This window comes from Opisthocomus hoazin, chromosome 1 (assembly GCF_030867145.1).
Source record: "Opisthocomus hoazin isolate bOpiHoa1 chromosome 1, bOpiHoa1.hap1, whole genome shotgun sequence".
Lineage (NCBI taxonomy): Eukaryota > Metazoa > Chordata > Aves > Opisthocomiformes > Opisthocomidae > Opisthocomus > Opisthocomus hoazin.
In genome coordinates this window covers 71,839,790-71,852,383 of record NC_134414.1, presented here as the reverse complement: position 1 = coordinate 71,852,383, position 12,594 = coordinate 71,839,790, and the positions used below count along the sequence as shown (strand labels likewise).

Sequence of the window (12,594 nt, the reverse complement as noted above, 5' to 3'; positions counted from 1 at the left end):
GGGACTGAGAAAACTCACTGACTCCTCCAGCACAGGAGCTAGGGACTTCAAATGAAACTGGCGAGTCAGAAGTTCAAAGAAACCAAAAGGAAGGACTTCACACAACTCCTAATTAATCTGCACAACAATTTTCCAATGCCAATTTGCAGATGCTACAGTTCATGTGACTTCATAAAACAGCTGGGCAAATTCACCCACGGGAAATCCTTCGAGGGTTATTAAGCAGAAAGACGAATATCCAGCTGCCTCCTGGATCAGGGAGAAGAATCGGCAGCAGCTTAGTTATTACAAAGGGGTAGTGTCGTTGTACTTTCTTTTACTCTTTCGTAAATATCCGCTCCATTGGCCACTGTCAGACACAACCAGTTAGGTCAACCTTTGGTCTGATCACAGAGGACAGTCCTTATGTTGTTACACATTTGTCTCACCTCTTGCTTGGACTAGTCTCACTGTCCCTTACTTCATTGATTCAAATGGCAGATACTGAGACATGGGAGCTAACAGCTGCTAAGCACCTGAAGCCCTGTCTAGGCTTAATGTTACTCCAGGTGATGGAATTTTTTTGTTACCGAGTTTGCTTGTCTAATTCTGCAGAAGGTTTTAAAATAACTTCCTAGGCTGGAGGAACATGATGAAGCTGCAAAGACAAGCACCTTCATACCAGCAGTCAGGTTACTGTAATGCATCCTCCACTTTGGATATACTAAGAGATGTTATTTAATTAGCAGTTCTGTGTAGTGCAACACTCTGCCCTCTTGGATAACCAGCATGGAAAGTATCCTTCGGAGGAACCAGGACTGCATAGTGAAGAAGACTCTCATCTCTGTAGCAGCAGAAGGTTTAATGAAGACATTGGTTTTGCAAGCAAGAGAAGATATGTTCTCCCAATTAAGTTGACTGATGCTCTGGAAGACTGAATTTCTTTCCTGACTCTGCCTTGTGGTTTCTGTGTGATCTGTGGGATAGGCAGACAGCTTTATCTGCTCCTGGCTCCTTAATAGCCAAGCATTACATCTGCAACATAGGTGACGTACAGGAGAAAACACACTATTTGCAGGCAAAGTGTCCAGACTTTTCGTGCAGAGCAGCAGGCAAAGAAGTCCTGGAGAAGGGTCCCTTTCACTGGTATCACAAAGGCTAGCAAGGAGGAAGCAAGCTCCGAGCTTGTGAGGAATCAAATGGTATTTTTCAAAGCTTTTCATGTCACGTTTATCAGATGTTTGGCCTCTTGTAGATGGCCCTTCATGGTTAAACCCACTGGAAGAGTTATTGCATGCAAAATTTGCACATTGGGCTCTGGGGAGGAAGGGAAGAAATGTCTTCAGCTGACCTAATTAGATCACATAACCAGGATGCTCTCTCAGGGTGCTCGCTCTCTGGGGAGGAGAGCTCTCGCACCTGGAGATGCCAATGGGTGGCTTATGTTAGTGCTCCAGTTTTGGCCCAGGAAAGTACTTCTAAAGCAAATCTTCCTGTCACCCCCTCTACCACATTTTGATCACACTCATGCTTTTAGGCCACCTGAGTTTGAGCCACTTGGGATGACATTAAATGGCACACTGTGCTCCAAGAGAGCCCCTGGTGCTCTGCGGGCACAGCCCAGGGGAGCAGCCGAGGGCTCCTCTGAAGGCAGGTGACTAAAAGCCCTGACCTTGGCATTTGCTGTTTCAATTCACTCCGGCTCATGGATTGCTCCTACTATGCCATTGTACCAGCTAGTGGAGATAGAGCCTTTCTTCATGCTGCCTGTCTGAGAAAGACAGGGAGGCTGTGCTCCAATTGCAGGTTCCACATATGCTAAAATTAGATCGCATAAATATGCCCCTTATCTTCCAGGGACCAAGCAGAGAAATACTGGTTGCTCTCAACTATGCCCAAGGTCACTAGGAAGTGTGATTGAGCAAAGACAGTGCTGAAAAATGCCAAGTACTTTGAAAAATTGAGCCCTACCCATCTCAGGGTGGGTGCCTGCAGTGAGTTAAGGCTTTTTTGGGCATTGGCTCACCAGCTGCAAAGAGGAGATAATCACCTCACTGGTGCCTTGTGAAGATAAGCTCATTAAAAATTGTGTGGGATCCTGATATTACTGAGATAAGTACTGCAGAGAAACTCGTTAGTAAATTTAACTCTCCGTTCAGTGAAGTGTTTAAAAGTTGAATACGTGGGATCATGCACACAATGCTGAGGATTAAAAGAAATACCGAATTAGCTATTCAATAAAGAAACTCCATGCCGCACGAGGCAGAAATTCCCAAGACCAAGCTCAGGAAGTACAGGCTGTACCATAATGAGTGTGCATACGAGCAGTAATTTCAGGCTGCACAGGAAACCTCAGTTCTGACATTGCCTAACTTTGGAGGATTTGGCTCTGTAGCCTTTAGTTTCCTTTTGGACACATTATATTTCTATGTAGCAGAAACTATTTTGTGAACTACGTGTGGGGCTCTTTAGGATGAAACACGCAGTAAAATTGTTAGACCAACAGTGATACTCATATAAAATATTTTAATTGTGTGCTTTCAGCCTGAACACTACTAAAATAAGGGCATAACAAAAGCATATTTTTTCCTCAAACTTCTGTTTCTAGTGCTGGCACCTGGAGCAAGCGAAACAGCGGTGTCAGCCAAGAATGAGTAAAGATGGCGTGAAAGTTTGAATCAGACAAGTGCTGTGAACAAGAGAGTGCACTGCTTTCTGAACCCACTGGGCTCTTCACAGCACTTGAGAATATTGGAAGGTACCTGTAAAACCAGGATGACTGCATAGCAGCAAAATTCCTAGCGAGAAACTTTCAAAGCTTGTAACTTGCCTTGCACGGTTTCTGTTCCCTGAGTTCCTACACATGAGCTGAATTAATAAAATGTGCTTGTTTTGCATCTTATCAACATATATGTGTATCATTAGTCTCCTTTTAAAAGCTTGGCATTATCTTTTTACTTTAGGTTCTGGATTTGGAGCATCCACAAAAGCCATGTGTTTAGGGATGCGATACTGGAAGCCGGAAAGGCTGGAGTCACTTATTGAAGTGAGCATTGAATGCGGACGAATGACTCACAACCATCCCACAGGTAATGTCCGCCGACGTATTGGTGCGCTGAAGTCCCTAAGTCTGCTTTTCACTGCTGGGCAGACTAACATGGCTCCTGTGAACTCACTTGGTTAAACTGCTTCTGCTCTGCAGACTCCAAGGCCTTGGTCTGGGTTTTGCTTGGATAGTATATACGTATATTTATCACTTATATTACTGATATATGGTTGCAAACAGCAACCTCAGGCATGAAAGTTTTCCCTCCTAAAATCCCAGTAACTAAATACAACCCGTCTTGTCCAAAGCATATTCATGTCACTTGCCTTGATCAAATGTTGGGATTCACATCTAGATGACTCACTGTTATCATGCAAGTTTATGTTTCAGGGCATAACATAATTTTTCTCTTGGCAGGTTTTGTCATATCCAATCACAGTAGGTAAAAGTAGAGAGCCAAAAAATCTAACTCCACATTTTTTAGGACAGAGTATGAAACACTCTAACAAAACACAGACAAATAGATTTGATGTTTTGAATATTCAGGTCTGTCATTCTGATAATTTTATGATATGTAAGCATGTATTCATTCTGTCTGCTTTAAATAGATAAACCCATAATGAAAGGTGACACGTTCAACAGGCTCAGTGTTCTGAAGCAGTCAGAAAAGCCATCAGGATGGCATGAAATTAGAGGAAAAGAATTCAAAGCAAAGCAGAAAATGTCATTAAGCCAATACATAAAGTCCACGGTGCGTTAGCAGTGGTAAGACTGCTTGCAGTTCTGGATCTCCCACCTCATAAAGGACTTACTAGAGCCAGAAAATCGCAGTAAGGAGCGTCTAAGCCATCAGACACCTTCCATATGTGGAGAAATTACACCCAAAAGGAGTTTTCAGCTGGGAAAAGAGACAAGTGGCACGGTGGGGAGGAAGGGAGGAGAGGGGTGGAAGGGCCACCATGAACCTCAGTTACCATCCTGAAAGGTGCCAGGGAAACATCAGTTGTGATTCTCACAACTCGAAGATGGGGAAAACCCAAACGACATGTCAGTCAGGACTGAAACAAAGAGACAAAGGAAGTACTTCCTTGTGTCATGCATACTTAAGCTGCAGACTTCGCTGCTGCAGGCAGATGCAAGGTCCACAGATACGCCCGAGTTCAACAGGCATCAGGCAAGTGGATGAGAATGGCTGTCGCTGTGAACAACAATCAAGCTGTGTAACTAAAATTGCCCCTAAACTAGTCCAGAAGCTCTGAGGAGTGGAGAAGCCAAACCAATTAGGCTCATTCCATGCTGGCATTATTTGCAAAGCCAGGAACCTCGGCTGGGCCTTGCTTTCTTCCCCGGTGAGCGGCAGGAGGCTACGTGAGGCATAGCCCTCTGCTTCATCCTCTAAACCCTCTGCAGCCTCCCTCACGCTGAACGTGGCACTCAAGGATCCTTATGGCCATTGGTTTAGATGCTGTCTAGCCGAGTGAGACCCTTTGAGCTGGCTCTTCCTGGCTTTTTATTCTTTCTGAAAGCATCTGTTGGATCCTGGGTTAGACGTGCCTTTGGCCTGGACCCAGTATTGCAGGTCTTATGGCAGAAGAAATTAGTGATCATCTCATCTGGACTTGTAACTTCCTAAAATCACTTGGTTTTACCTTCAGCAAAACACACGAAAATCATGCTTACCTCTATGCATGAGCGAATTGTTTTGGATCCATGCACCAAAAGAAGCACATGCATCAATACTTTGCTCACCTGGGGCTTGTTTAAATGACAGAGTTGTTTTCTTAACCTTCTTTTACACGTTGCACTGGGTTGGTTTTGTTGCCTTTGACAGAATGCCAAGAGCACAAGCAAATATAAGAAACAAGCCCCTCTGTTTCTGACGTCATGGAAGCATTGAGTGCCCATCAACAGAAAGTTCATCTGAAGTATGTTCGTAGCCAAAGTGGAAGACCTAGTCAGGCAGGCAGACTTACTTGGATAATTTTTTCTTTCTTCTAACGGGTCATGGGCTTGTTCCCTTAGAGGAAAGAAGGGGATATGGGCTTGTCGCCTTAAAGGAAAGAAGCGGTTATCCAAGTAAGACATGGACTTGACTCCTTAGAGTAAAATGAGCCAGAAATAGTGTTAGGTCTATCAACCACAGACCTTGAGCTGGATGACTCTGTAAGCAAGGTGATAGGGCTTGTAACCAAATCGCTTTGAGCAAGTCAATTATTTCATGTGACTTCAATTAGAAGATTTTTGGTATCACATTAGTGGATGATGTTTATTTTTGACCCCTACCTCAATTTCTGTCATGTTACACCACTGAGAACAGAAGCCTCCTTCTATGTAAAATAAGTTGTAAACCAACAGGCACCACGCATTAGCCAAGAATCTCAACATGCCACGAGCCAGTCTGCAAACAGGCAGAGATAGGTTACGTTGCATTCGTCAATCCACCTGACAGCCATGAGGCATTCCACTAGTGATTTTATGAAGGACAGGACAATGATGGTAAATGCACAGTCCACGCTTTAATAATCATTGTTTTCTGTGAATTCCAGGCTTTCTAGGGTCCCTATGCACAGCTCTCTTTGTGGCATACGCAATACAAGGGAAACCCCTTGTGCAGTGGGGAAGAGAGATGATGAAGGTTGTGCCGATGGCTGAAGAATACTGCAAGAAGACCATTCGCCACATGGCAGGTAACGTGTCTGAAACAAAAGAGTTCTTTTCTTAAAACTATGTTCAGCTAGAAAGGCACTGAAGAAATATCACTCCCCAGTGTCTCCATTTTTGCTGCTTTCTCCCCTCTCCTGTCTCCAAGGGCTGTCCTCCCACTTTCTCTGCTCAGACTGTGAGCTCTTCGCAGGTGGTGTCACCTTCTTCTACCGTCTGTTAGTTGTGTGGTATGTTGGTGGCAAAAATACAAAGAGAAACAGCAATGATCATGCCCTACTGCACAGTTTTATTTTTAGGAAGTCTTCAAAGATTGCTGGGCAGGGGGGAGGGAGGAAATGATATTTAGCAGGTTATTAGGCAAACTGACTGCTGAGATATGAATTATTCAGCTCATCAGTCAGCACAGTCCAATATTTTACATAAGAAAACCCACTGACATTCTTCATTTTGCCAGCGAAAGTTCACGTGCAGAAGCCTCCTGACCAAGAGTCAGCTTTTGACCACAAATTCAGACTTGACTTGTTGCTTTTCTGAACAAATGGGATACAACCTGTTATAACCTTGTTTTAAAACAACTGAGCATAGCACAACTACTGAACTTGATATCGCTGCTTTAGTAATGTATGTGATCTTAAGGGCAAAGGCATTTTAGTTTCCGCTTGCCAGGGAGTGATGTATTTGTAACTGCGAGACCTACCATGGACAGACAAGTATCATTACATCAGAACATCAAGGAAAGAGCTTTTTCTGTTAGTTTTGAGGATTGGCTGTTGAGAAAAATTGAATTCGATAGAAATCTTTACTCAAGAGTATTCAGCAATGAAGATTTACCTGGGAAGGAAAGCTACCACAACAAACTCTGAAAGGAGCCAGGGAACCTTTCTGAAAGACCCCACATTTTCGTCTGCTCCTCATTGCACACCAGGATTTTTTTAGCCAAGACCTATGAGGAGCAGGTGCAGGATTAGCGTGAGTGAGCTCCTCTCTGAGCAGCTTTGCAGCAGGTCCCTGTCACTCCACTCCAGCAGGACCCCTCAGCGTGGAGGCATGCGCGTTGGACTCCTGAGGCACACTGTCCGACTAGTGCCCGTATTGTTGAGCTTTGTCCTATTTTGGTAGCAGGGAAAGTCTCCTGCATTAAAGTTAAGCTCCTTGGCTGGTGAGATGCACTGCAAAGAAATCTTGCCAGAGTCCTCCAGTTTTAGAAAACTCTTTTTTAGCTGCATTATCCCCCGTCAATAACAAACAGAGTGTTCAGTCACAGAGGGCTCAACTCAAGATCCCTTTCTGATATTCAGTTGCGATTACTTGCCAGATAGTCCCACAGATCTGAATATGATCATCATCTCAGGCTGGGCTCAAGGGATGGGGCAGAGCCTTGCTAGGGCTGGTGACATGGGGTTTCTGACCATGCTACAGGTCATCCATATGACTAAAATCTCCTGCAACTGCTTGATCCCTTTGTTTCTGGGCCTGTGCATTGGGATAAATCCCACTTAGAATCATAGAGTCACAGAATGGTTCGGGTTGGAATGAACTTTAAAGACCATCTAGTTCCAACCCCCCTGCCATGGGCAGGGACCCCTTCCACTAGACCATGCTGCTCAAAGCTCCATCCGACCTGGCCTTGAACACTTTCAGGGATGGGGGCATCCACAGCTTCTCTGGGCAACCTCTTCCAGTGCCTCACCACCCTCACAGTAAACAATTTCTTCCTTATATCTAATCTAAATCTACCCTCTTTCTGTTTAAAGCCATTACCCCTTCTCCTATCACTACATGTCCTTGTAAAAAGTCCCTCTCCAACTTTGTTGTTGGTCCCCTTCAGGTACTGGAAGGCTGCTATAAGGTCTCCCCGGAGCCTTCTTTTCTCCAGGCTTCCTCCACCACTTCCTTGTTTGCTGAGGTGCTACATAGAAAACACTCATTTTTGAGGCATTCATTGTTTATGGTCATGGGGGAAGTTGGAAAAAAGGACACACAGAAAGAAACCTGTCAGGTCCCCTGCATTTCTATAAGCAGTTTTGTAACCAGCTGCTGGAGTGAATGTCAATAGTTTACTTCAACAAACAATGTATTCTTCGTGTGGAATTTTTTTCCCTGAAGATGCTCTTCATGGCCTGACGGCTGTGAGTGCACTTTCACTTTGTATTTCTAAAAAACCGAATTTTTTTGTAGAAACTCCCCTTTTTTAGGGTTCTAATGACTATCTTCCTTGTAACCAGCCAAAACTGGGGCACATACTCAGGAGAAGGGCTGCTGGGGATTTGGAGGCGTACAGGGCCACGTGATTGAAGGCTCATCCCTGTCTGGGGCTGGGGAACCGGCAACCTTGTGAAAGTATCAGGTCCTACAAGGCAGCTTGGATTTTTTTACATGGAGTTGAACTGCTCTAAAAATCTTAATTGCCAGAGTCACTTGTATGGCATTTTAGGACAAGAAGCAAAATCAGAGTACACCCTTCAGAGAAAAGGTTAGGTTGTGTGCACGCTCCTTAGCCACTTGCAGCACACAGCTGAGTGACCAGGCAGGACAAAGGCAGGGAAAAAGCAGCAACGCTCAAATTTAATTTAAACTATATGCCAATAGTCCCATACTGAATTGCAAGCTCGCCTTGGCATACTTAGAGGTCTCTGCCATCTCACTGATTTCTAATTCCTGACCCCATTGGCTTCCCGGGCAGGGTTTAGGTCGGGCCTTAATTCTGCAGACAGGTGCGTATGTGTGTGCTTAACAGATCAGTGTGACGTACACGCCTTTTTAAGCCTTTATGAAAAGGTTGAACCAGAGTGTTGTCTTGAAAATAAACTCAATTCAACAAGATTATTGACATGCGCAAAGTTGAACATGATTAAAGATATGCTCTTCCTAAAGTGACAGAAAAAGGAGAAAGACCTGTTGTTATTAAAAAAGGCTTATTTGTATAGGCACAGATAGCAGGGATGTGTGTTATTTATTCCTTTTGCTACATTTGATACGTATTCTAACCTTAGCAAATGGAAATTTTGGTCTTTCCTGTCTGGCTTTTCCTGAAAGATGACACAGAAATACTGTGAGAACAGAATAGAAATACTGGAGAAGTTATGTGATTAAAAACTGATAACTGAGGTAGGAGGCGATTTGTATTTAGGACTTGTAAGCATTATTAACTATTCTTTAATCATAGTAAAGGAATAAAAAGATGGCATAAAACTGTTTTTTTTCTCTCTTTTTATTGACTCTTATCTGTTCCTTGGAGTGTTCCTCAGACAGTTCTCTAAAAATCTCATCTTGATGTTAATATAAATTTAATATACTGTAAAAATAGTACAAGATTCTGAAAATATTTTCTTCTTTCACATCTACTGTTTCCAGTTAGATGTCCCACTCAATATTAAAATGCACTCTTAGTACATATGCCTGCGTAACATACGTTACTTTAAAATACCTAGTTTTTCTGGTCAGTCAATACTGTTATTTTCTTTAAAATTTGCTAAGTTAGAACTGAAAATGTTGCCGAGATGAAATACTACATCACTAATTTCTTTTGCATTCAGAATATCAGGAGCACTGGTTTTACTTCGAAGCGAAGTGGCAGTTTTATTTGGAGGAGAGAGAAATCAATGAGGAAAATCAGAATAAACCTGTCTTTCCAGACAACTACGACGCAGAGGAGAGAGAAAAGGTAACTGCAACTTCAGACAGTGCTCAGAAAGGCTCTGAACCAAGAGAGGTATTTTCAAAGAGACACACCAGTATTTTTCAACTGTTTCCAGTGCCAAAGCAGTCAGGAAGTCATTGTTTTTTCTATACTTTCAAGAAAGGACAAACAACTCCCATCCTTGGCTCGGGTATGTGTTAGCATAAAAAAGCAGTTGCCACCGGTCCTGGGGTTGCTGCAATGGGAGAAAACAGTGCTGAGAGGCAGACTTCATGGTCAGAGGTGTCGATGCCCAGAGCAGGTACAAAACATAAGCCACGGCTATTTGAGGGCAGAAAAGGCTAATGTCTCACCGAGGGCTCGTATTAAAGCCTGGTGGAGCAGTGGACTGAGTCCCACAGAAATCCCCCCAGGTAGTCGGTGCTGGACTTGGTTATGGTCCTCTGAAGAGAAGAGCAGCCACCCTGAGCAATTCTTTGGCAACTCAGGCTGGGCCCAGGCTAGTTTCAAGTGTCTCGAGAGATGGTGTTGCACCATGTCCCTTGGGATACTATTTTATGGTATACATGATCTTTATTTTGCCTTGTGGATTCAGGTTATACATTCTTAACTCAAGAGAAATAGCGTATCTTCTTCCTTGGTGTTTACAGCTTTCTGATATGTGCTGGCGCTTCTCAAAGCTCTCCATTTAGCAACTAAGCAATAAATATGTGGCTCTTGTCACCTTTTCTTGTAAATCAATCCTTTTTTCTAGACTATTAAAGCAGAGTTCTATTCTGAGAAGTCGCTTTGTATATATTTAGGTGCTCATCTACACAGTGAAAAGCGCCAGTGGAAGGTAGATTGACTGTGGGTAATAAGAAATTGCCCACTCTAAAGAATAGATCCCCTTCCAGTTTTATTTTATTCATTCAGTGCCATGAATTTGCCACTAGTTTTTTGTTCCTTACAATTCTACCAGAGTCTTAGCAGAGCTTTAGGAGAGATTAAAGCCAACAGTATTTCCCCATGATCATTTCAAGAGAGAACTGCATGAATTCCTAATGCAGAAACAGAACTTACCTTAATTACCCAAGCTCAACTAGTTTGGCCTGCTGAGCTATTTATTTTGATGCACAAGAAAGGAAAATGTTTCTTGACCCTCAAACTCCGCTGCCAGCCAGAGATCACAGCCTGACGGAAGTCAAGTGACTTAATTCGCTTATAAGCCGAATGTGTTAATAGCCATGGAAAGAATAAACGAGGACAAGGTAACCATCCTTCCTGCCTTTTTCCCAGGAACTCTTTCCTCTGCACTCCCCCCAGGCTAACTGGCCACTTGTATCTGGAGTTATAGCTCATTGCCTTTCTACAGGCAATTGGGAAAGCACCAATATCTGGCACCGCTCTTGCCAACGGGTGACTGTATGCATGTTCCTGCTTGACCAGGCGCATCTCTCTGCAGGCACACCAGTGGCAGGAGATGTGAAAGTGAAGCCCTCAAATGTGGCTTGGATTGATAGAAGTATGTTGTGAAGGCAATTTCTCTCTCTAAAAAAAATTAAACCTCAAAATGGTACACAGCAGCGACCACAGCTTAAATTTGGAGATAACTAGAAATGTGGGGATAAAAGACAAATTACCCCTTCTTGAATGTATAAATGCAAGATGGGCCAATGTAGGATGAATAACTTTTCAGTGATTCACTTTTGGAAGCTGCTAGATACACAGTGAACAGGCAGACATTGCTCCGCACTCGGGCTCACTCTTGCTTCTGCAAACCAGTCACTGGCGCTGCTCACTTTCCTACGCTGGACACGATGTGTGACAAAACGGGAGAGAAACCAAACCAAAGTCATCCAGGCCAATTAGGCTCTGAGAATCTCATCCCCTCAAGATGGAGTTGCTTAAATCAGCACTGTGAAAGGACCCAGAAAGGGAAACATAATGGAAGGAAAGGGAGTGCTAGCCAGCAGCAGGTCAGCTCCTGGAGGGCAAGGAAGTTGGAGACAGCTGTAATTACTGACTGCAGGGGTCTGCAGCGAGGAGGGGACACGTGAATTACCTCCAGGGCCTGGCAGCAGCTCGGTGCCTTCAGCAGGAGGGATTGGGTGTTGACAACCCTGTCCACGCACTCAGTGCCACCAGCCCTCGCCCACCCACCCTGGGGAAGCCAGCCTGGTGCCACGTCGCAGGGCTGCACAAAGGCACAGGAGTCCAAAGGAGGCTGCACTTTTGAAAAACTTGAAAAATGCTGCCTCAGTGCAGTTAAGTCCCCCCGAGCTTGGTCCTGAGGACAGCTATCCTTAGGGTAAATATGTTTCAGCAAGGCGAGATGACATCAGAGGTGCGCAGAGGATCTTAAGGGCTAAATGGAGCGACACTTGAGCCGCCTGCCTGCACACCCAGAATAGCACCTCCACGCTTCGTCCTCTTGCCTTTGCTGGTATTACACGTGTGTCACTGCTGCTTCACCAGCATCCAGACTGCAGCAGTAAGGCTGGAAAGTTTGCCTGTGTCAGAGGACAGCACAAACACATAAATACCCTCTCTAGATTGAAAAAAAGAAAGAAAAAAAGAAAGCAGCGGAGTGAAGCTGTAGCCCAACTCTGCCTTGTAGGTATTTGAAGATAAACCACAACCGAGTATGTAACGGCTGAGGTGAAAGTGAATAGATAGAAATGCAAACCCTTCATACATGTTGCAGAAGCCAAGAGCCAGCCAAGCAGCAACAATTCAACTTACCATAACGTAACTTAAACTTCAGGAAATAAAGCTGCACATCTCCTTTAAAGGAAGGGGGGTTTTTGCTATAAATTTATCACTGTTGAGTTCATTTGGGGAATTTGGGCAGGAAAAAGTGAGTTCTGGAGGTACCTCCTCTAGAGAAAATCAGTTTTTTCTTTGCAAACCGAGCTGTCGGCTTTGGGGTTTTTTTCTTCTTTCTGCTCCTGGGGAAGGAATGTTTCTTACATTTGCAAATTATTTTCCCTCTTGTTCAATAAATGCTTGTGGAAGAGGAGAGAAAGGGTTTGGCAAGAAAAAGTCAGCGAAGGGGGCTTGAATTAACACAGTCTGAAACTGGGCCCCTAAAGAAATTACCGAGTCAGAGCTTTTTCACCGCCCATGTAAAACTTCGCTAATTGAAACATTTGCAAATGTGTGATATGAGGAGTTTAGAATACTTCCAAGAGGCTGGAAGAGAACTGACAGAATAGGCCTTTACCAACCCTACTTTTTTTAATAGTAAGGAACATCTAGGGCGTGAACTTGGAAGCTATCTCGA

At 44.0% G+C, this 12,594-nt stretch overlaps 1 protein-coding gene across 6 annotated transcripts in view; it reads left to right on the top strand.

Annotated features, from left to right (window-relative positions):
- Positions 1 to 12,594, top strand: part of ADPRHL1 (ADP-ribosylhydrolase like 1) — a 34,986-nt gene that overhangs the window by 7,637 nt on the left and 14,755 nt on the right. For all 6 annotated transcript variants that reach the window (XM_075425265.1, XM_075425255.1, XM_075425245.1 and 3 more), the window contains exons 3-5: positions 2,943 to 3,068; positions 5,572 to 5,712; positions 9,226 to 9,353. In XM_075425265.1, the coding sequence (XP_075281380.1) occupies positions 2,943 to 3,068; positions 5,572 to 5,712; positions 9,226 to 9,353 (395 nt within the window). The remainder of the gene's footprint in view (positions 1 to 2,942; positions 3,069 to 5,571; positions 5,713 to 9,225; positions 9,354 to 12,594) is intronic.